The sequence below is a fragment of the Gopherus flavomarginatus genome, chromosome 2, assembly GCF_025201925.1.
Source record: "Gopherus flavomarginatus isolate rGopFla2 chromosome 2, rGopFla2.mat.asm, whole genome shotgun sequence".
NCBI classification, from domain to species: domain Eukaryota; kingdom Metazoa; phylum Chordata; order Testudines; family Testudinidae; genus Gopherus; species Gopherus flavomarginatus.
In genome coordinates this window covers 117,100,139-117,122,742 of record NC_066618.1, presented here as the reverse complement: position 1 = coordinate 117,122,742, position 22,604 = coordinate 117,100,139, and the positions used below count along the sequence as shown (strand labels likewise).

The 22,604-nt window shown below is 44.4% G+C and overlaps 1 protein-coding gene across 4 annotated transcripts in view; it reads right to left on the bottom strand.

Annotated features, from left to right (window-relative positions):
• Positions 1–7,238, bottom strand: part of CEP72 (centrosomal protein 72) — a 54,199-nt gene extending 46,961 nt beyond the window's left edge. For 2 of the 4 annotated variants that reach the window (XM_050938196.1, XM_050938197.1), the window contains exons 1-2: positions 7,116–7,214; positions 421–548 (exon numbers count right to left, since the gene is read on the bottom strand). In XM_050938196.1, the coding sequence (XP_050794153.1) occupies positions 421–548; positions 7,116–7,176 (189 nt within the window). In that variant the 5' untranslated portion in view covers positions 7,177–7,214. Of the gene's footprint in view, positions 1–420; positions 549–7,115 lie in introns of all 4 variants that reach the window. The other 2 variants (XM_050938199.1, XM_050938198.1) reach the window with 2 other exon arrangements.
• Positions 7,239–22,604: the final 15,366 nt, after the last annotated feature.

Genomic DNA, 22,604 nt, shown 5'->3' with positions numbered 1-22,604 from the left:
ACACTCTGTATTGTTACCAATCCTCCAAAGCCATCCAACTCCATTTACTTGTCAGTAGTTTTTTTTTTTTTTAAACAAGTGTTTGCAGGATCAGGGACTAAATCAGGATCTGCATGTTGTGCTGGTGATGGAATAGGCAGTGAGCCCACTCACAAAATACTTATTTGCTTTACAGATACTGAATTTCAAGGTTATCAGAAGGTACACTGGCTCCCCCTCCACCGGTACCCTCCATTATTGTTCCATAGGGTACCAGGTTTGCAAAGCACAAAAAAACCCCGATATTGTTCCAACCTCCATAAAACCCTCAATACGACTGCCCCAATCCTCTTGTCCCTTCTCCATGACTTCAAGACCTAATCCAGTTCCTGTTATATATATCTTAAATAATCATTTAAAAAAATTAAACAAAACACGTACCTCCAAGCTAGCCAATGCATTGCGAGAGAGGTCTAAGGATTTTAGGCGAGTGAAATTTTTCAGAGAATTTCCTAAATGAATAATCTTTTCATGATAAGTTCCAGGAAGAGACAATGATCGGACATCAGCTACAAGAAGAAAACGTGAAACCTGAATATATTTATCATAAGAAAAAATAAGTTATTGAAATTATTCTAAATACACCTGATATTGAAGTGACAGACAATGCAAGATACATGTTTAATTTTTTTTTGTGATTTTAGGATTGTGTGTGTGTCAACAACTTGGAGAATATTTATCATTGGCAAGTGGAGCTAACAATGACAGGGATTGGCATCCTTGTGCCTATGAGAGCAGATTTTAAAAACTGCCTGCGGATATGCTGCTTGGTAGAACTGCAAAGAGGACCTAGTCAGAGATAACACACTGTCCATCTGTATTGCTTCCCTCCAAGCTGTCTGCATGGAAATTGAGCCACAAAGGCAGAGGACAACCCCACAGAAAGCAACACTTCCGCTTCCATTTTCAAAATTCTAATGACATTCACGTGGCCAAAGAGGAGTGCACCTGTAAATTACGGTATGTTTCTTGCAGTCAGATTACCTCTATATCAACTTTTGACCAGAGTATACCTATTTCAACTAAATAGATCTGTGGCAGTTTCTTATGAAGCCACTAAATTACTACACTAAAATCCAGTTTCTAACCAAACAGTTATGCCATTCTAATGGATTTATTGGCATGTACTCAAGCAGCCTTTTTGTACTTGTCTTCTGGGTCTATGTGATGAAACAAAACCTCTTCCCTAGTTCTTTTAGCAGAAACAGCTTATATTTCATCAGATAAAAAACCAAATGGCCAAAAAAACCAACTGCAGGTCATGTGGGGCTTGACTGTGATGGACTGTAAGCACCTGCTGAGCATACACTGTTCCTATAGAAATCAATGAGACATGAGGGTGCTCTGCACCTTGCTGCAGACATTTAGCACCTTTGGATCACACCCTCACAGTTAAGAGCAACATTGTGCTTCACCTGACATTCCTAGATCAAATAACATAAAAGTATTATTAGTGATGTGCTCAGGGCTGTTCTGTAGTGAGGTCGGATCACGGCAGAAGGGTGGATCAGCACTTTTGCTGCATGGAGGATGCTATTTTGTTCTCAAAATGGCATGCTCCCCATAGCATGATGCATCGCAAGATCATGCCACATGAAAGATGGCATTTGGTAGAGCAAAATGGCATCCTCCGCACAGCAGGAACTCATGTAAATTGTACATGCAAGGTCACACCACATGGAGGATGCCATTTTAGGGCAAAATGGATCCTCTGCACAGCATGATCCTACAAGCACCATGTGTGTGAACTGATGCTGGTGGGGGCATTCTGGTAGACGCCCTTTCAGGACTACACCACTGCCTCAGGGATGTCAGAATTGAATAAGAAGAAATTAAATGGCCATCTATTCTCCTCTGTGTGCAGTTGCAGTTAAAAAGAAAAGGTGGCACAGTCACTATTGTAAAAAGTCTGCTTAGTCATACAAAAGCAACAGTGAGTAGGAAGATTTCTATGATAGACAGGGAGCACAATGCCATTGTGATGAGGGCATTCATCTCACACAGATGGTGAAACAGTTAAGGTGGGCTGGCGAGGCCAATTAACACACCTGATTTCACCTACAGGGTGGGTCAGGTCTATTTAAAAATGAAGCTCGGCTAGAGAGGAGCTAGGTGGTTTCTATAAAAGGAGGAAGACCAAAGCGGAAGGGGGCTACATGGAATGACCTCTGCAGTCCCTCTCTGAGTACCAGAGACCGTATGCAGGAGGTACAGAGATGTCACTGGGATGGATCATGCTCTGCTGGTGAGCACTGGAAAAAAAAAGGTGGGGGGGCAGGACCTGGACCTGAACCTGGACCTCCAGATAAGAAATCCAGCAAGGCACTCAACTGAAGAGCTTCAGGAGGGAGTTTATATGCCTGAGACAGGCTGTGATGGAAGAGTGAAAGGAACTCCTAGAGTGGGACTTGATAAAAGCCAACAGATAGGCAGACAATGTTAGGGATTCACAGAAGAGGAGGATCCAAAGAAGAGGCAAGGCTCCAGGGAAGTAAATTGTGAGAGTGAGCATTCTCCAGAAGAACAGAAGGCTGGGGGAGACTCCAGGATGGATTAAAAATTTAAACCTGAGGGAAGGAGCAGAAGTTGCTTTAGTTTTGGTTTGTATTTCGCTCTTGAGTTTGGTTGAAATACTCCAGTGAAAAGTCCTAGGGCCAGTATTCTGACAGAAAAAGGGAATGGAAGAGGAGTCCTGGAAGGGCAGGAGATGTCATATTGATGACCAGTGCTGGGTGGGACAAGGTCCCTTTGAGACATTGATACTGTGGAAGAGGAGATACTTTAATGTGGCCTGGCTAGAGATCTGAGTCACAGGAGAGACACTGCAGTGCCAGAGTGGCTGTCAGCAGGGAGCACTAGATGAGCAAAGAGTTAATACCCACACCCAGCCATAAGGGGGTAAATCAGTAATGAGTCAACTCTTCTATAGCCATTAAATACTGCAGAATCCAGGCTTGATTTGAAGAAAGAAAAAAACAAGTGCAACTGGTACTGTGAGTACAACCCACACTAAGTGCTAGTCTACACTATGGCTACGTCTTCACTACCCGCCGTATCGGCGGGTAGCAATCGATTTCTCGGGGATCGATATCTCGTGTCTTATCTAGATGTGATATATCGATCCCCGAAGGAGCTCCTATCGATCCCAGAACTCCACCAACCCGAACAGCGGTAGCGGAGTTGACATGGGAGCCGCGGACATCGATCCCGCGCTGTGAGGACGGTAGGTAATTCGATCTAAGATACTTCGACTTCAGCTACATTATTCACATAGCTGAAGTTGCATATCTTAGATCGCTTTCCCCCCATAGTGTAGACCAGCCCTATCATGCTACATTGGCACAGCTGTAGCACATCTGGTGAAGATGCTCTCCTATTGGCATAATTACTACACCTCAACGAGAGGTCAGTGAGAGAGCATCTCCCAGCAACACAGTCCAGTGCAGACACGGATTTAAGTCGATGTATCCTGCATCACAAAAGGATGATTTTTTCACACTCCTGAGCGACTTAAGTTACATCCACTTAAGTAGTAGTGTAGATAAGCCCTTAGTGGAAATGTGGTATCATCAGGATCGGCACTAGGGTTTTGAGTGCCCTAGGCGGACGGCAATTTCGCTGCCCCGCACGCTGGTCCAGCGGCTCTGGTGGAGCTGCCGCAGTCGTGCCTGTGGGCGGTCCGCTGCTCCGCGGCTCAGATGGAGCTGCCACAGTCATGCCTGCGGGCGGTCCACCCAAACCGAGCGAGCAGCCGACCGTCCGCAGGCACCACTGCGGCAGCTCCATCCGAGCAGTGGACCAGCGGACTGCCCGCAGGCACGACTGCGGCAGCTCCACGGGAGCTGCCTGCCGCCCCCTCCGGCGGCGTCCTGACCCAGGGGACCCCCTGGGCTGCCGGCTGCCGCAGCAGTGCCCTGACCCAGGGGACACCTTGGGCTGCCGGCTTCCGCCGGCAGCTCAGACTCCCTCTCTGTCCTAGCAGCAGCGGCTGCTCAACCATTTAAAAAAAAATTGGGGGGCGCTTTTTGGCGCCCCCAAATCTCGGCGCCCTAGGCAACCGCCTAGTCTGCCTAAATGGTTGCACCGGCCCTGGGTATCATACCACACTAAAGGAAACATTGGGAGCTTCTGAGCATAGCAATGCTGAATCAACCACTCTTACACAACTGGGAGTTCCTAAGCATATAGATCAGAGGTGGGCAAACTTTGGCCAGAGGGCCGCATCGGGTTTCGGAAATTGTACGAAGGACTGGTTAGGGGAGGCTGTGCTCCTCCCCAGGATCCCTGCCCCATCCACACACCCCCGCTCCCTGTCCACCCCCGGAACCTCTACTTCTGACCACCCCCCGCCACCCCATCCACCCTCTTTCCTTCCTGACTGCCCCCCCACCCCCCGGACTCCTGCACCCATTCCCCACCCTCTGACTGTCCCACCCCATCCACACCCCTGCCCCCTGACCACTACCCCAAACTCCCCTGCCCTCTATCCAATCTCCTCTGCTCCCTTCCCCCTTACTGCACTGCCTGGAGCATGCCCACTATTACATTTCTTTGTAGGGTGCAGCTTACTTCTGCCTCCATCTCGCATATGGCTTGCCAGTGTACAGCACTGACAAATCCATCTAACATCCACAATGCATCCTTGGGATGTTACATGCCCTTCAACTACAGCAAATGCAATTCTCCCTGATCCTTATGTGGACCATGCAAGAGCTGGCAAGGGAAGGCTCTCTATGCCATTTCCCGTATTGCACATTTGTTAAGCGGCAAGCAGACTCTGTCCCAAAGTTTCTAGCTGTTATCGTTGCAAGAGACCCACACAGTACTGTCTTTGTACATCTGAAGTCAGGTTACTGTTGCCCAGAGCTTTTCCCAATTTACAACTAATTAAAACAGTCTATTCTTCCAAGCTACTCCTTTTCACATCTAGCATGCCAACTTACTTCTCATTCTCAACACTCAGGCACTCCTTATGACATGCTTTTTCTAGGGGTCTTTCAATGTTAACCCACTTTAGGGAGAAGTGCGTTGGAAAACACAAAAGAAGATATCTGTATCCCTTTGAGTTTGGATCTTCACTTAGTAAGTCAATGTGCTATGTTTTATCCGTGCTAGTCTAATTAGGATTGTGAGGTACTCAAACGAGCAATTGATCTTTCTCTAATTTCATATAGTACCACATGCACAGATTGTATACCAATTAAAGAAAAAAGATCAGTCTGATTACACTATCCTGACTGGAAGTGAAGTGAGGAAGGAAAGGTAATTCTACTGGCTAACGGGCCTCCATCTTATGTACTCATCTACCAATTCCAATTTTGCAGAGTTTTACACTCGCTTTGCACTGGAACAAATGACTATGAGTTGCAAAGTGGACGATTATGCTCATCGTGATATGAGCCACTACAGCTGTTGGGCTATATACTGCTATGAGATACACTGGTGTAAGACTAGAATAATACATTTAATTTGATCAAAGTTACTTTGGATTAAAACTAGTCTAAGTGACAGCAGTATTGGACTTTGAGGGTACATCTACTCAGCAATTAAGCTGGCCCGAGTCAGCTGAATTGGGCTTCCAGAGCTCAGACTGTAAAATTGCTGTGTAGATGTTTCGGTTCAGGCAGAGCCCAACCTCTGGGACCCCATGTGGTGGGAGGGTTCCAAAACCTGGGCTGCAGCCCAAGCCCGAATGTCTACACAGCAATTTTTAGCCCTATAGTCCAATTTAGCTGAGCTGGACCAGCTGTGGCTATGCTGGGGTCTTTTATTCCAACGCAGATGTACCCTAACACTCCACTTTTTTTCTGCTTGAAAGTGGGGCTTCCCAGCAGCTTTTATAGATGGCATAAAACAATGGTTTCTGGCTCTAATAATTTGGAGGCCACTACAGATTTATGGGACAAGAAACGTGAGAGGGGGTCAGATCCTCCTACACAGTCTACTGTAAAATCACCATATATCAGTTAACTGGGGATTCCCCTAGTTAAACACCTAACTAGTGATATACTGCCTCCACAGTCCCTGTTGTAAGGAGCATGTGAGCATGGTCCAGGGAAGAGGGGCAAGGTCAGAGGACAGTTGGACAATGACAATTGTATCTGATGCTCCAAGGACCAGCCCCCTGTGTAGAACCAGGGAGCTCTAAAAGTGGTATAAAGTCATCTCTACCTCCTTCTTTATGATGTGGGATTCAGGCTGCTCCAACCACAACAGCTGCCATTTTAAAATCCAGGACAGTTTGAACACGTGGGTGGGCTCACGGCAAATATATGTATAACCAAGCACATCCACACATGCACATGGCCACCACCAGGATCACAGCTGACCATCACTGCCATGGTCCCAAGCCTCAACCACTTGGGATGGCTGTGATGCCCTCCCCTACTGTGCCATAGCAACAGGCTGGGCAGCCGCTAGCAGTAGATATGGGTACTGCTCTGTGACAGGCAAAGCCGACTGCTGCGGAAGGGCTGGGCGTCGTGGCGAAGCTGCAGACTCCCGCCTCTGCCAAATCCCTGTTTGGGGGCTCCTGGTCTCCAAAGTGGCCCTGCTCAGGGGCCTTGCCCCATGCCGCATCCCTGCTAACCTGCTGCTGAGGGGCATCTGACCAACCACAGGGCCCAGCAGTGTTGGAGAGCAGCGCGACGGGAGACCCCAGTCAGGCCATCCCCGCCCACCCCAGGCGTGGCCACGCCCTCATTCACACACCGCCATAGGACGGGACGGGCAGATCCTGACCGGCGCGTGCAGCGAGTCTTAGCCCCGCCCCCCACAGGCCCCAGAGCCACGCCGGGTGGGAGAGAATGAGAAAGGGGAGTCCCAGCGACTGTCAGTCGTCTCCTCCCATTGGTCAGCGGTGCTGTGGGGGCGGGACCACTAGACAAGCCCCGCCTCTTGTTTTCCAACCCGCCTAATGCTGCCGGATTAACGGTTTTAAACCGCCGGCGACAGGCAGGAGAGTCGCGGAGGGGCGGGGGGAAGCTACTGCCTTCATCTCCAGGCTCCTGTCCCCAGCGACCATCCCTGCCACCCCCTCCTCGAGGAGCGGCGCCGCCAGGATGGGAGCTGGTTACCGAGGTTCTGATGCCGCAGAGTGACTCGCTCCCGAATTGCCTCCTCCGTGAGCGCCGCCATCGCTTTCAAACACTGCGCATGCGCCCTGACGTCCTGCTGCTAATCGCCTCCTGACGGGCCAATCAGACACGATTTAGGGGCGGGGCTCTGCGGGGATGCGCGAGCGGCGGGGGCGTGGCTTGCTGCAGGCGGCAGCCCCCTGAAGTTCTGGGGCGGGGCTTAGGGCTGCAGCTCTTATCCCGGCTTGTCTGTGCCCAACGCTATGCTGGGGGCAGCCTGTAGCGCACGGTCCGTGCTCTGGGCTTCCCTGGTTGAGAGCCCGTTCCAAGGCCCATTGAAATCAATGTGCAGCAGGCCCCTAGACCAGAGCCTGAGCTCCCCTACCCAGCTGTGCTTCTCTTGCTGGTTCTCTGCGCATTGATTGGCTTATTTATTTTATAGGGGGAGCAACACTGACTTCCCGAAAAGAGTACTCTGGAGAATGAAAAAAATCCAAAAACAACAATCCCAAATTCAATGGGGAAGTCCAGTGATTAGGTTGAAAACATAACTGCCCTGCTTCTGGGCATCTAAGTACCCTGCTGTGTGAAGATAATCTGATTAATTTTTTCTCAGACTAAGTCATTCCTGCCCATTAAACAATTTTGTCCTCTGACAATTTTTATATTAAAAATCAATTTCTATTCTTTATAATAATAGATACTGATGAGTTACCAACACATAATTTTTACAAAATAGTAGTTTCTAGGGATGGAAAAAATACACATAGCCAAACCTGTGTTTCCTAAGTCTCTGAGGTAATTTGAAATAATATCCAATATTTTCAAAATTGAGCTTTAGTCTTCCTCTTGAGATGTGATGGAAACCATCGATTCTAAGAGCAAAGACATTCCTGTTTCTTTTTTTTCCCCTCACATTGGTTTCACATGGTCTTCTTAGATTATGCAATGTCACAGTTAGGATAGTACACATTTCACAAAATAATCTGTGACTAAATATGTAGAATTTTATTAAATATGAGATAGCTCAAACATCCCAAATATATCTATAAAAAAACCCTAGTCATTCCAAAGATTAAATTAGCTCTTTTATTATAAAACGTATTACTGAGGTTTATCGAATTCAATATTCAGCCTCGTATAGAACACTGAAAAGTTTAAATTAACAGTACAAATACTACAAATTTGTGAATGCAAAGACAAATATACAGAGTAACAGCTTTAATTTTTACTGGCACTTTTGTTCCATTTCTTATACAAAATATATCATTTGTGCCTTGTCCCTGTTATATGGCTTTTTTCTTATGAATTATATAATAGCAATTAGGCTATATGTGGAAAAACAAATGTCTCCATTTAAAGATTTTCTTAAATTTGGTATTAAAAGATACCTTTGGGGCAATATACACAAACCACATTTTTGTATGCACTAAATGAGATATAAGGTAAAATGGAAACATATTTCATTGACTGAAGAAGATCAAGAAGAAAGATAGCAGAACATCCAGTTGATTATCTTTAAAATTTTCCACAAGAAAATCTTAAATAGATATTACTGGATACCAGACTGTCAAAATACCTCAGGTTTTGCTAATCAAAGTAAACTGTGCAAATGCTACAAACCATCAGCTGAAAACTGTCCCACATAATATTTTTGTCACAAATTACAGAAGTACCGGAGCAGTATATGCAAAGATAACAATGCTGAATAGATATAACTTCCTCTGCCTCCTGGTCTATATACTTAGACTTAGTAGATTAATTAAATCTTTCAACATATCCCAAGAAATGGGTACTAGTATGCCTGTCAGTAGCAAAATGAGAAATTCTCATAAAATAGGAATCTAACACATCTCTAGCATATTTGGAATGGCTAAAAGAATTGTCAAAATACAACTTGGATGGAGAAAAAAACTTTACATCACCAACAAAATGAGAAAAAAATATACTAAAATTCAGTGTCATATGACGGTATTAATGTAATTCTGCATAATATAACTCACACAAAATTTAAGATTTTGCAATGGGCCTTTCCTTTATTAAAAATCAAATAATAAAGGAAAAGAAAATAGAAGCTGAAAGCAGAAACCAATAATGCTGTCTGTTTTCATTCCTCTGACCCCCGATATCCTGAGATACAATGAATTTCATTCTCCATTAGCTTACATTCCCTGCATCTCCATTCATTTTAATGGGAGAGTACCAGGTGTGAATTGGTGAAGAATTTTGACCTCTGTCTTTCTGCCTTTTGATATGCTCTTACATTTTTTAACAATCTTGTTCACTAACCTTTGTAAATGATTTTCCTAAAACATTTTCTCTGTTGACACTAGAGAAAGATAAGCTATCTAAGAAGTAATTAGCCATGGAATATTGCTATGAGAGACATATTTTAACTTTGGTCTGCATTGATTTTGGACTGGAACAATATGAATGTGACTCAACATATTTTTTATGATCTAGGAATTCAGTACAGATGAATGCTTATAAATCTTACTTTGTTTAATACCTCAGGTGAAGTTCAGACTTACTAAATTCTGATTTGGTACAACAGATTTAGTCTCAAGTTTAGGTAAACGAAATTTTGAAATTTTTTTAATTGTTACTTGATCAAATTTTTAGTTTCATTGCAAAAGAAAAGCTGTGTGTGACCATCTTAAAGTAGCTAGCCTTTTCATCAGCACTCTCTTCCATCCCTCTCTAAGCAATGGTGCTAAGTGAAGTTAGACTTACTGAACATGGACTGCCAGAACACCTCTTTTATTCTTTTTAAGACTGGTACCACATTTGTCTCAGCCCCCCCCCCCCTTTCTATATGTCGTTTAAAAATTAGTTGCCCAATACTCTGTAAAGACTTGATCCAACTCCCACTGGTGTCAATGGAAGATTTTCTGCTGACTGGGTCTTGGAGCCATTTCTAAATTATGGTTGATAAAATAATGGTAGAGAAGCTAGTGCTGAGCACTCAGCTTTTTCTCAGCACAGTCAGAAAAATAAGCTTCCAAACAGGGCTGGATCCTGCTCCCATTAAATTCAACAGGAGCAAGATTGGGCCCGTGGTGTGGAAACGCGCACTGAGCTAAGTAACATAGTAAAAATGTATGTTTCCACAGAAATAAGCACTGCTGAGTAAGAGTGAAATAAGCCTTGGTACAGCGTGTGGACAGAGGCCATGGTCAGGACACAGTATCTTAAAAGTATAATTATGTTAAGGCCCAAATATCTGTATAACAGCCCTTTTCCTTATTTCAAGGTACTCTTGAGGCATACACTTTAGAATGCTTTTAGTGTAGACTAGCTAACCTCGGGAGAAAGTGAGAGACGAGGCTATCACAGTGACAGGTACTGACAAAAATTGCTTTCAACCAGTCCCATGCACAAGTATTTCGTCATAGCCAACTGCTCTGGCTCCAGGCAGTTCTCACAACTCTCCCTACACACTTGCAGAATTGAGTCCTTATTCAGATAATATGCTTATCACCCTGGGACACCTATTATTTTAACCCAAATGTTGATGTGTATATATATTTAGTTTCTCCAGGACTTCCTTTACCTGCTATTTACCAACAGCTGTCTTAAAGATCTTAATTACATAGTGGGTGTCCTTTCCTCTTTATTGTTCTTATAAAAGACCTTTTTTTTAAAAAAAGTCCTTTTTATTTATTATCTACTACTTGCTTTGCATATCTATAAACTCTTAAACATTCTGGGCCTGATTCCCCTCTCATTTATGTTGGTTTTACACCACTATAGGCAGTTGTGTTTTCCCCAGGAATTGAAATTAGAGGGGTGTTTGAATTTACTGGGGGGAGGGCGGGGTTCGAAAATGACTAAATTGACAAAACTGGATGTAACTAAGTGACCACCGGGGGTTGGGAGGGCAATGGGGGACAGGGAAATCCCGTTAACTTCAGTGGAGTTACTTCTGCTTTAAGCAGCGTAACTTGAGGAGAATCGGGTCTTTTGGCTACCACAATGGTGCTTTAAATGTGACAAAGGAACCAGAAGTTGATTGACAGGTGTGTGTCCTGGAGTAGGTTCGTTTGTCTCATGAAATTTTGTCTAAATTTATGATGCTACGCCTTCCTTGCATACCAGGGGGAAGTTGGTTGCTGACTTTCTAAGGCTTATGCTGGAGAGTGAGTTTTTCTCTTATTTCAGGTAGTGTTTCCCACCACACACAGTTCTGTCTTGCATACCTAGAAAGCAACTGACCAGTCATCAGCATTACTTAACTGTCCTAGGTATAATAGGAGAAATGACAAAAAAAACCCAGAACATTACACAGAAAAAAAGCCAGCAGTAACAGCTTGGTTAGTTGTCTACTGGAACTGGAAGACACAATGCAAGCCGTTAATTAGCCACAGTGCTGTAATGCTATTAACAACACACATATGGCATTGTTTGCTCATCCGGCCATTTTGCTGCTCTTATATTTTCCCTGCAATCCTTAACAAGCTCTTTATATTTTTCTGTTGTTTCATCTCCTCCCTCACCCATCCATCCACCACGGTCTGTTATTCTGTCTGTTGTGTCGTCCTCCTAAAAGGCAGGGACCATGTCTACTTATTACTTTGAGTCAGGTTCTTTATTCTTTTCTGGTTCCCTTGTGCCACAATGGCCATTCAGAGAGGCCCTAAAGCCAGTTTAACCAGCCACTCCCTCTGTATAGGCCCTAACTAGATGCTGTTCAACTCCCACATGGGGCTGATCCCATAATTTGAGAAAACTTCTTTCCAATCAGTCTATCAAGGAAAAATACAGGAATCCCTGCCATAGAGAGCTGTTTACTCTTTCAGAAACATGTACATTCCATTCCTTTCCGGAGATGTCAGCTGTGTTAATTAGAATATAATGTTCTCCTGCTTGATAGAACTATACTAATACATTTTTAGTTGACATCGCTGGATTTCTTAATGCCCTTTGAGTGGGTAGAAGTTCTTTTTAGACAATCAGCAGGAATGCCTGCTGCACTTAAATGCTGCATACCTTAGAAAGTGTGTATGAACCCCTGGCAGACCTTAAAACAGGCTTAGAACACCAATTTGAAACCTAAAATAATCAAAAGTGTCTCTTTCCTTAGTTTGCAAAAAATATTTAGAAATAAATCTTTCTTTAACAATTGTAATAGTTAGAATGTAGGCAGGACTGGTAGATCTTTGGTACAGACGGACCTCTCGATGGAGGAATTATGGTCTCAAGTTGGATGATCAAACAACATATAGACATTTGAATAGATAAACACTGAACTCTAGGCTCCTGGGGATTTGTTTCAAAGAGATACTTATATCTTCTGAGCAAATGAAAAATAGGTATCAATTAACAAACACTGATTTTTTAAAAAATTATTTACAGTTATGAACAACTTTATACAGCTTTCCAATCAGAGGATGCAGAAGTAGAATCTTAGAGGCTTTGGGCCAGCTCCTCAACTTGCGTACATCAGTGTAGCTTCAACAGAGCTATACCAGTGAATGCCAACTGAGGAACTGGCCCTTTAACTCTTAATTGTTCCATATAAATGCAAGATTCTGGCTCAAATCTTCTGTACAGCCAATAGAGTGAAAAGTTGGAGATGAATGGAGAATGAAGGACCTAGAGTTAAATGAAAAACAATGGAATTCTTATGGGAGAACAATATGAAAGCAGTGCTTAATTTGTAATGAAAGAGATGCCAGGGTGCAAGCAATTTTTTTACATTTACAACAATGCAGCAAGCCCAGAGGTGGTGGGGCTATGAACTGCTAAGCCTAAAGGTGCCCTGACACAAATTAAGCATTGTATGAAAGCCCTAAAAATAATGAGAATTAAACTGTTTAATTTCAGACTTCGGCCCAGAGCATATAATATTCCCCAGATAACAGGGAAAATTACAGACGGGATGTCCAATTTTTACTAGTAATGCCCACAAGCAGTTTGTAAGTGATGCCATATGATGTCATGTCTGTCCTCATGTTGTTCCTCTATGGAATTTTGCATTTCAAGAGTTCTTGCAGGAACAAACTGCAGCTACTCTTAGGATGGCTCTTTTTGGATGGATAGCTGATGTCAAAACTTTCCTCAGCATGCAGAACAAAACATTACTGAACCTACCGTTAACCCTGTCAGGTATGTTGCAATAAGGTATTAGAAATCAAATGTTTATGGAGGAAGAATGTTTAAAATTGTTAGCAAATGCAATGAATTACAAAACATTGTGAAATACCATGCAAATCATACTCCAAAATTTCTCTCTCTTTCATTGATGATAATTAAAAAATCTTTTAATCAGCTTAGGCTCTATTAATATTTGGTATGGCCATGCACCAAACTGGATCCAAATAAGCACAATCAGAAAAATGTATCAGATTCTGGAAATGGAAATACTTTACTCCAGTATGTTCTTGTCATCAATCAGTTAAAAATACAGCAGAGTATTCTGAAATTAACTCTATCCCAGATGCTTCTATTGTCATTTTATAAGATGCAGTGAAATTGGTTCTGAAGGTCAAACTGGAAAGTAGCAAAAACCACATGAATAAGGGGGAACTTCTAAAAGATTTTTCAAAACTAGGGCCGGATTCTGCCTCTTATTCCATGAGGAATCCCATAGACTTCAATGCAATATATCTCATAGTGGTTAACAGTAGGTTCAGTAATGTTGTATTGTATGCTGATGAAATCACTGATTTTAGTGGGACTACTCACTGAAGCCCTGTCTCCACTACAGATTTTTGTCGACAAAAGTTATGTTGACACTCAAAAAGTGCTATAATAAAAATCGCTTTGCATGTTCACACTCACTCCCTCTGTCACCAGAGCACATGCACACTTGGGGCACTAGCCGACAGTGTGAGCAGTGCACTGTGGATACCTATCCCACAGTCCAGCTTGACACTTTCTGTCGCTAAGTCTTGTGGGAAGGCGGAGTGGATCACGGCCCATCTTGGGATTGGGCTCAATGTCTCATGATGCATTGCTTTCTGTCCCAGCATTTCATGGGCTTCCAGCTTTCTTTCATGGCATTTTTCAATGGCCCTTGTTTGCGGTGTGCCCCGGCATCTTTGTGAGATGGGATGGATCTTGCACTGCTGTCCTATGCTCTGATAACTGTCATGGAGATGTCGCAGATGGCAGTGCAGTTAATCACAAAGTTCCTAACTGAAGAAGACTCCCAGTTGCCTGACATGCTGCATGATATGGGTAGAAGCAACTTTAGATTGCTTTTGGCCAGGGGCGGCTCCAGGCACCAGCATGCCAAGCGTGTGCTTGGGGCGGCAAGCCACGGGGGGGGCTCTGCCAGTCGCCACGAGGGCGGCAGGCTGGTTGCCTTTGGCGGCATGCCTGCGGAGGGTCCGCTGGTCCCACGGCTTCGGCGGACTTCCTGCAGGCATGCCACCAAATCCGCGGGACCGGGGACCTCCTGCAGGCAAACCGCCAAAGGCAGCCTGCCTGCTGTGCTTGGGGCGGCCAAATGCCTAGAGCCGCCCCTGCTTTTGGCATTCATGGAATAGCTGCAGACAGTGGACCATCGCTTCTAGGCTTGGAAAACAAGCACTGAATGTTGGGATCATATCATCATGCAGGTGTGGGATGATGAGCAGTGGCTACAGATACTTCATATGCGGAAAGTCACCTTCCTGGAACTGTTTATGGAGCTCGTCCCAGTTCAGCAGCGCAAGGACACCAGAATGAGAGCTGCCCTCTTGGTAGAGAAGCCTGTGGCAATCGCTGTGTGGAAGCTGGCGACTACAGACTGCTACAGGTCTGTCATGAATCAATTTGGAGTTGGGAAGTTCACCGTTGGGGCTGCGTTAATGCAAGTGTTCAGGGCAATTAATCGCATCCTGCTACAAAGGGCTGTGACTCTGGAAAATATGCGTGAAATAGTGGACAGTTTTGCAGAAATGGGTTTCACTAACTGGAGGGGCGATAAGTGGCTCCCATATTCCAATTTTGGAACCAGACCACCTTGTGACAGAGTACATCAATAGGAAGGGGTACTTCACCATGGTGTTACAGGCGCCTATGGATCACAGGGGGCGTTTCACTGACATCAACCTGGGGTGGTCTGTGAAAGTGCATGACGCACGCATCTTCAGGAACACTGACCTGTGTAGAAAGCTACAAGCAGGGACTTTCTTTCCAGACCAGAAGATTACAGTGGCTCATGAAACTTTACATGGGAAATCTGGACAGCAGTAAGGAGTGGTTCAACAACAGATGCCAGATGACAGTGGAACTTTATGGCGCTGCCAATGCCTTTATGGCAGGTTAGACCTCAATGAGGATAATATTCCCCTGGTCATAGCTGCTTGTTGTATGTTGCATAATTTGTGAAGCTAAATGTGAAAGATTTGCTCAGGGGTGGAGTGTTGAGGCAGACTGCTTAGTGAGCAAATGATTAAACTGCCCATGTATGTGTTGGTAGAGTCTGCTATCTCAATTTGTAGGAAACGAAAAAAGATGAGTTACCATTCAAAAACTTTGCTTTTATTGCACAAGAAATAACACACACCCGCAAAAAGATGCTTGGTAGGAAAGGGGGCACCAGGAAAGGGCAGTTTTTCAGAGTTGTGCGTAGGTCCAGCTATCATTTTGAAAGTTTTCTGAGGGGGTGGAGTGAATGGGAAACTGAGAAGTCCCAGAAAGCAGAAAGGACTGTGTGGGTGGAATTTGAGGGGGCATGGAAAAGAGTTCTGGATATGCTGCAGGAGAGGGCAGCATTATTAAGGACTTCAGCATCTGCATTTGCTCCTCCATTACTATAATCATCTGCTCACTAGTGTCCTTAACAAACTCCTGATTTTCTTTTCTGTCCTGCCTTCCTGCTTCCTTCCACTCCTTGCGTTCCCTTTTCTCTGCGTTGGATAAGTGCAGTACCTCCCAGAACATGTCTTCTTTGTGCCATTTTGGGCACTTTCTTATCTGCCGGAGACACTTTGCAGGTGTGTGGGGGGTGTTCCTGAAGGCCACATCTGCCAAAGCAGAAGGAACAGTGCACAGAAGCATGATTGTTAAGTTCACACACAATATTGAAACATTTCAATATAATACACCTCTGGTAACATAACAATTACTTTCTCACTGACCCTTGGTAAGCACACAACTCTGCAAATACCCAAAGCATGATGAGTAGTGGCTGGGAGCGTGCTACACGGGGAAAAGAGCACTCTGCAAAGGTTGTGGTGCAGCCAACTAGGGGAAAAAATTCTAAAATTCTCCCACACTTTTCCACAGGCGGGTCATTGTAGCAGATATCTCACTGCTGATGGTAAGCAGGGAAGTAAAGGTGCATCTACTACATGCTTGTGGCTTCTGCCCTGGTCCCTATGCTGCTCGCCTATATGCCACTTCAGTCCCTGCACAAGTGATTGCCAAATGGCTTGGGAAAATTTCCTAAAATGGGAGAAGGAACAAAGCAGCTCTGCCAAGGAACCTTAGGCAGAGGATTGCTGAGAACTTCCAGGAAACTTTCCTGGAGATCTCGCTGGAGGATTCCCATGAGATCTCGGCATTCATCAACACCCTGTTCTGCTGTACTGATTAGCTACAAAGGGAAATGTCCTGCACACAGAAACACAGCCAGCCTTCTACATTTCTATATCCTGAACCCATCTCCGCACTACGTAAACCACAGCCACTTGCCAGGCGTCTCCTCTCCTGTTTCTTGCTCACCAGAGAGCAACTGCTGAGACTGGCTGGACACTTCTGGGGTGGTGAACAGTTCCTGGCTGCCTGCCCCACTGGGTGACCCTGCACGGAGCTCCACATCATCGTCTATCTCCACCTCTTCATCAATAATTTCATCCTCTAGATTAAGTCTTCTTTCTGCCACCTTTAGGCCCACTGCTCTTGGCATTGGGGTGGGGTCGCTACCAAGGATAGCATCCAGCTCCTTATAGAACCGGCAGCTCTGAGGTGAAGCACCGGAGCAATGGTTTGCCTCCCTCGCCTTATGGTACACCTGCCACAGCTCCTTTATCTTCACTCTGCACTGCAGTGTCCCCCGATCATAGCCCTTTTCACACAAGCCTTGAGAAATCTGCCCATAGGAGCCCAGTTCCTACAGCTCAAGCACAGCTGGGACTGCACAGCCTCCTCTCCCCATACACAGTACTGAGCAGATCGAGCAGCTCCGCAGTGGTCCAAGTGGGAGAGCATTTGCTGCGCTAGCCTGCCATGCTCACCTGGGAAGATGTGATGAGACCTCTCCACACTGAGCAAACAGGACATGGAATTCCAAAAATTCCTGGGGCTTCTAAGTAGGAGAGGTGGATGGTTGTTTACCTGGCTGCAGGGCAGTGGAGTTCAAACTGCTGACCAGAGCGCTCAGGATGGGCATTTTGGGACACCTCCTGGAGGCCAATTAAAGTGATAAAATCAAGCGTGGTGTCTACGCTGGCACTTCATTGAGAAAAGTTTTGCACTAAAAGCCTTATATCTCTTCTCGCGGTGGTTTTATTTTGTCGCCAAAACAGCATTTTTGCTGCCAAAAGTCACATCGCAGAGTTTGTTGACAAAACTTTGTAGTGTAAACAAGGCCTGAGTAAGGTGCTACTCAGTGTGAGTAAGGATGGCAGAATCTGGTCCTTGGGGAAAAATCAGTAAAGTGGTTACATTCTTTTTAAAGGCATGAAAAAAAATGAGGGAAAGTCAAAATTCCTCTGATGACTACTGTTCAGAAACACTTCTGAGTCCTAGACAATATTTTTTTGAACATGGAGATTGAGTCCACAAATTATAAGTAGAAATGCTGTATAGGCAACAAAAGAATCAGTTGCATCCACTAAGAACATAGGCCATTTAATTCATGATCCTGACTAAATACGTAAAATATTTGCCAACTACAAAGGGCTTTATACCACACTTTTCAATTAATTGACGATAACTCACAGGGTGAAAACTAAGTTTAAGAAATAATTAAACCAAATGTGGAAGAAACTGATTAGGAACTATTCAAAACACCTATTGCATAAGACAAAATAGAGAATAATGAACATAGTATCGAATAGGGCTTGATCCTGTGCCCACTGAAGTCAATGGCAAAGCTGTCTTTGACTTCAATGATACAATGTTTAGACTTATAATGACTAGGCTCTGATGGCTTTGCTGTTTTCAAATCATATAAATATTTATTTCCCCCAAATCATCTCTTTTATTTCAAAAACTTATCAGAACATTAAATTGCCTACTTTAGCAAAACATCCATGCCTGGTATTTTAAACCCTGATAAAAATCCAGTTCTTTCCCCTTCATTCAGCCTGATTTTTTTTAGCAAATATTGGTAGGAATATTTCATCTACCACAGAATTTTAGCCATTTGAATGGATAAGTTAGTATCAAAATTAATTTATGCAGATTAATCAGGCCTTAATAAGAGATAAGAAACCTTAAAAAAACCTAAGAAATATAGAAACTATCCATGCACTTGGACTGACCAAGACAAATTACATCAGTTAAAATGCAAGAAGAATCAGGTTCTATTTAGCTGGCACAAGGATAACAAAAATAAAGTATGTAAACACTCACACAAGTCAGGGGAGGAGAGAAAGAAACCAAAGTGTTATTGTGGGAAAGGAGGGTGTGGAGAAGACCTGAAATTGACTATATATGAAACAGAAAACCGCCAAGGTTGGTTACATATGAATATCAAAGCTGCCTAGCCTAAACATTTTGTCCTTTTATAGAAAGGAGGGCCAGTGAGGCCAAGATCTAGGCATGACTCCAGGAACAACAGAAGGCTTTCTCAAGTGGGACAAGGTCCAGTCATTAATTGGTCTAATGCCATCATGTGGGTGTTAATTTAGATTTCTAAAGACTGATTATAATCCATTTTGCCATCAAGAAAGATAACTGTACACACCTTTCCATATGGCACCATAAGCAGGGTTTCTTAGCTGGTAAAGTGTGTGATATATTTGATGTATTAGCACCTTTTCTTTTAATCATTGTAATTGATTTTATAATGAAATGTTGTGTACAGACATTCTGGTTTTGTCTACACTCCAAAACTTCTAGCTGATATCAGAGAAAGTCATTGAGTCACCTTGGCTTTGCAGATGGCGGAGTAGTTTTGGAATCAAGTTTCTGTATGAAGTTTTTCTTTACAGGGAGAGTTACAGCAAGTTATTTGCCAGAGATTAAATTCTGTCAACTAGGCCCTTGCAAGTTTCACTTAAAAATCCATTTACTTCCCATTCCTGGTTAGGTTCATGTTGGGATACTACTAACACGCTACTACTGACATGGGTCTTAATAAGAAGTCAAGAAACAGGGCACGTGGGGATTAGTAATACAGATCCTTTGGGGTTCACACTATAACCCTAAACTCTTTGATTTAAGGCTTTTTTCAGCACATGGTCCAAGTTTGCCAAAGGCTTTTTCAAACATTTTAATATTCATTCTAATCCGAGATTTGAAGTTAAACACTGGGAGTGCTAACTCAGATCAGCTGAAACAAAATCAGCTTCACTGGGATCAACAATAACCAATCCACTCCAGTTCAGACGCATTTTGTGCCAAAGTATTGAAAGCACTGCAATCTGCTATAGACAGGAAAAAAGCAAAGGACCTCAAAGAGTGATAGTGGAGAGTGAATATTCACTCAAGTAAGTATGGGATAAAATTTGATTTGAGAAAATAATTATGTGAAATTGCCAAAGAGCTGATTAAAAATTACTTTGCAGAAAGGACAATTTTACCAAGAGCTATCGTGATGTTGACAGGGAAACAAGCGGACCCAGTGAATAGAATTCAAAGTTTATGTATGGTGTTTTTTTTTCCCCCTTCCAACCTATTTTACCTGTGGATGGTGAACTGGGAAGTCCTCACAATGTAACCTTTTAAAAACTGCATTTATTTAAAGGCACTTACAAAAGCAAAATGTCTCCATCACTGCAGAATTTTGAAATATAAATAAGATATAATAGAAAAACTTTCTCTCACAGTCAAAAGATTTAAAGATGATCACAAACTTATAACCTTAAACTGCAATCAACAAATCTGCATGAGAAAATGTAGATATTGCCCTGAATTTGATTTAAAATAGTTAGTGTCTCTTTAATGCGCAGTCCCATTTTGTAGGTCTGATGAAGATGTATCAACTCCCAGAGGCATTGAGCCTAACATAGCCACAGTGCCTCCCAGAGCTCCAGCTGCTTTGGAAGCATCCAGCACACACTACTGTTAAAGCAAAGCTCACTCTGCTGTCTGGGGGGATGTAATCTGGTCCCTTCCCATTCTAGTTTTGGGAGGCTAATCCTAGTGCCAGCCTTGTGTCAGGCAAGCACAAGGAACAGATTGTGCCCTATCCTTGCACGAGGGCTGCCCTCTGTGTTAGAGGAAAAGATAGAAAGACAAAGAAATATATGTGGGCCTATGCTTCCTGTTTCCTTAGTTTCGACCCTCCCTGTCCAGCATCTGTCAACTGGTAGGTTTGATTTCCCATAAAGAGTCCCTCCCACCTCAAATTATGAGGAGCATAGGCACTGACTCTGTAGGTGCTCTGGGGCTGGAGCACGAACTGGGAAAAATTGGTGGGTGCTCTGCACCCACTGGCAGCTTCCAGCCCCGACCCAGCTTGCCTCTGCTCCACATCCACCTCCTCCCCTGAGCACGCCATGGTTCCGCTTTTCCCCCAGCTCCTGGCACTTGCTGCCACGAAACAGCTGTTTCATGGTGGCAAGCGCTGGGAGGGAGGGGGAACATGGCACTCTCAGGGAAAAGGCGAGGCCGGGGTGGGGATTTGGGGAAGGAGTTCAATAGGGGCAGGGAGAGGGCAGAGTTGGGGCGGGGACTTCAGGGAAGGGGTTGGAATGGAGGGGGGGCGGGCTGGAGTCAGGGAGGGGCCAGGAAAAATTGGCACCTATGCCGAGGAGTCAGTATTATAGGAGGAGCTTCAGTTAGGATGGAGCATTCATGGTCTTCCCCTACATTTTCTTCCAGAACCACTAGACATAGAGTATTAGACAATTTACTGGGGGAGTTAGTTTCTTCTACAGCAATTTCTGTGTTAATGAGAGATAAGGTCCAATTTGCCAGGTGAGGTCCAATTTGCCATCCCGCATTGGCTTTACCTGACAATACATATCTCACCAGAGTGTGAGTTGTCTTCAACAAGACAGGGGCCATCCCTATAATATAATATTTCCCAGTGGAAAATGGCCAATACAAGGGCTAATACCTCTCTCTCACATGGTGAGCACTGCATTTCAATGGGTTTTAAAATCTGGGAACCATATGCAATGGGTTTTAGGGAAGTTCCCTGCTTTTGTAGAAGGACTGCACTGATAGCAGCTGCCGTATTGGCTATCTGTAAATAATATGGTTTATGGGGATCTGGGAAGGCTAACACGGGAGCTTCTATGAGAGCCTTCTTTAATGATATCACTTCCTCTTGTTCTGACTGTCCCCATTGCCACTCTTGGTCCTTGTTTAAAAGATGGTACAGGGGTTTTGCTTTCTCGCTAAAGTTCTCTATAAAAATCACACAAAAAGCCTACCAAACCTAAAAAATAGCATAGAGTGCTCACATCAGTTGGGGCAGGTAAATTAGATATTTTCTTTAGCTTGTCTTGGATGAGGCATCTCCCTGTAGGACCCAGTCACACTCCAAGATATACTACTTCCCCTTCAAGTAGTTGTGCTTTCTCAGGATTTATTACGAAACCTGTGGCTTTAATGATTTCTAGGTTCTTATCTAGAGTTTCTGCTCTAGTTATAGATGCAATAAGCACATAATCTGCGTAGTTTATTACCCCACTTAAGTTTCTCATTTTCTTCTACATGGCTGCTTCCTGTTGGTGACAAATACTAGGTGTGTTATGCAACCCTTGTGGTACCCTTTTCTGTTGTCCATCATCATAAATAAGTTGTCTATCATCATAAATGGATGCCAGCTTGTCCTGACATTTTGGATCTAATGGAATACAGAAAAATGCATTTGCCAGATCAATCACTGAGTATCATTAGGCACATTGGCATTATCTTGGGGAACTTGGCCAACACAGGGGCCATCCGTGGTGTAACCTTATTAAGTCCCTGTAGCGAGGCGGTGCGGCTCCCCTCCTCCCCAGGGAGGGTCGAACCCAGTCAGACGCCAAAAGGGGCGGGGCCACTGAGCGGTAGTCCTGCCCCTCAGAGGGTCAGGAGGCGCCCTGGAGTATAAAAGCGGGCCCTCAGCCCTCAGTTGGAGCCCTGCCGCCGTCGGGAGCGGACCTGCTAGAGGGTGCTCCTGACTGGGAAGCTGCGGAGGCCCAGGGCCGTTGCCCTGACTGGCCAGAACTTCCCCGCTACGACGAGGAGCTGCCGGAGCTGCCCCACGCCCACTATGACGAGGAGCTGCCAGAGCTGCCTCGTCCCTGCTACTACTCCGAGGAACCCCCGGACCAGGCCTGGCCGGACTTTCCTGAGGTACTACCAGATCTACCGCCCAGCCCTGGCCGGGAGGAGCCCATGCTACTAAGCTTCCCAGGGACAGATGGCCATGATCAGGTAGGACCAGAGGGG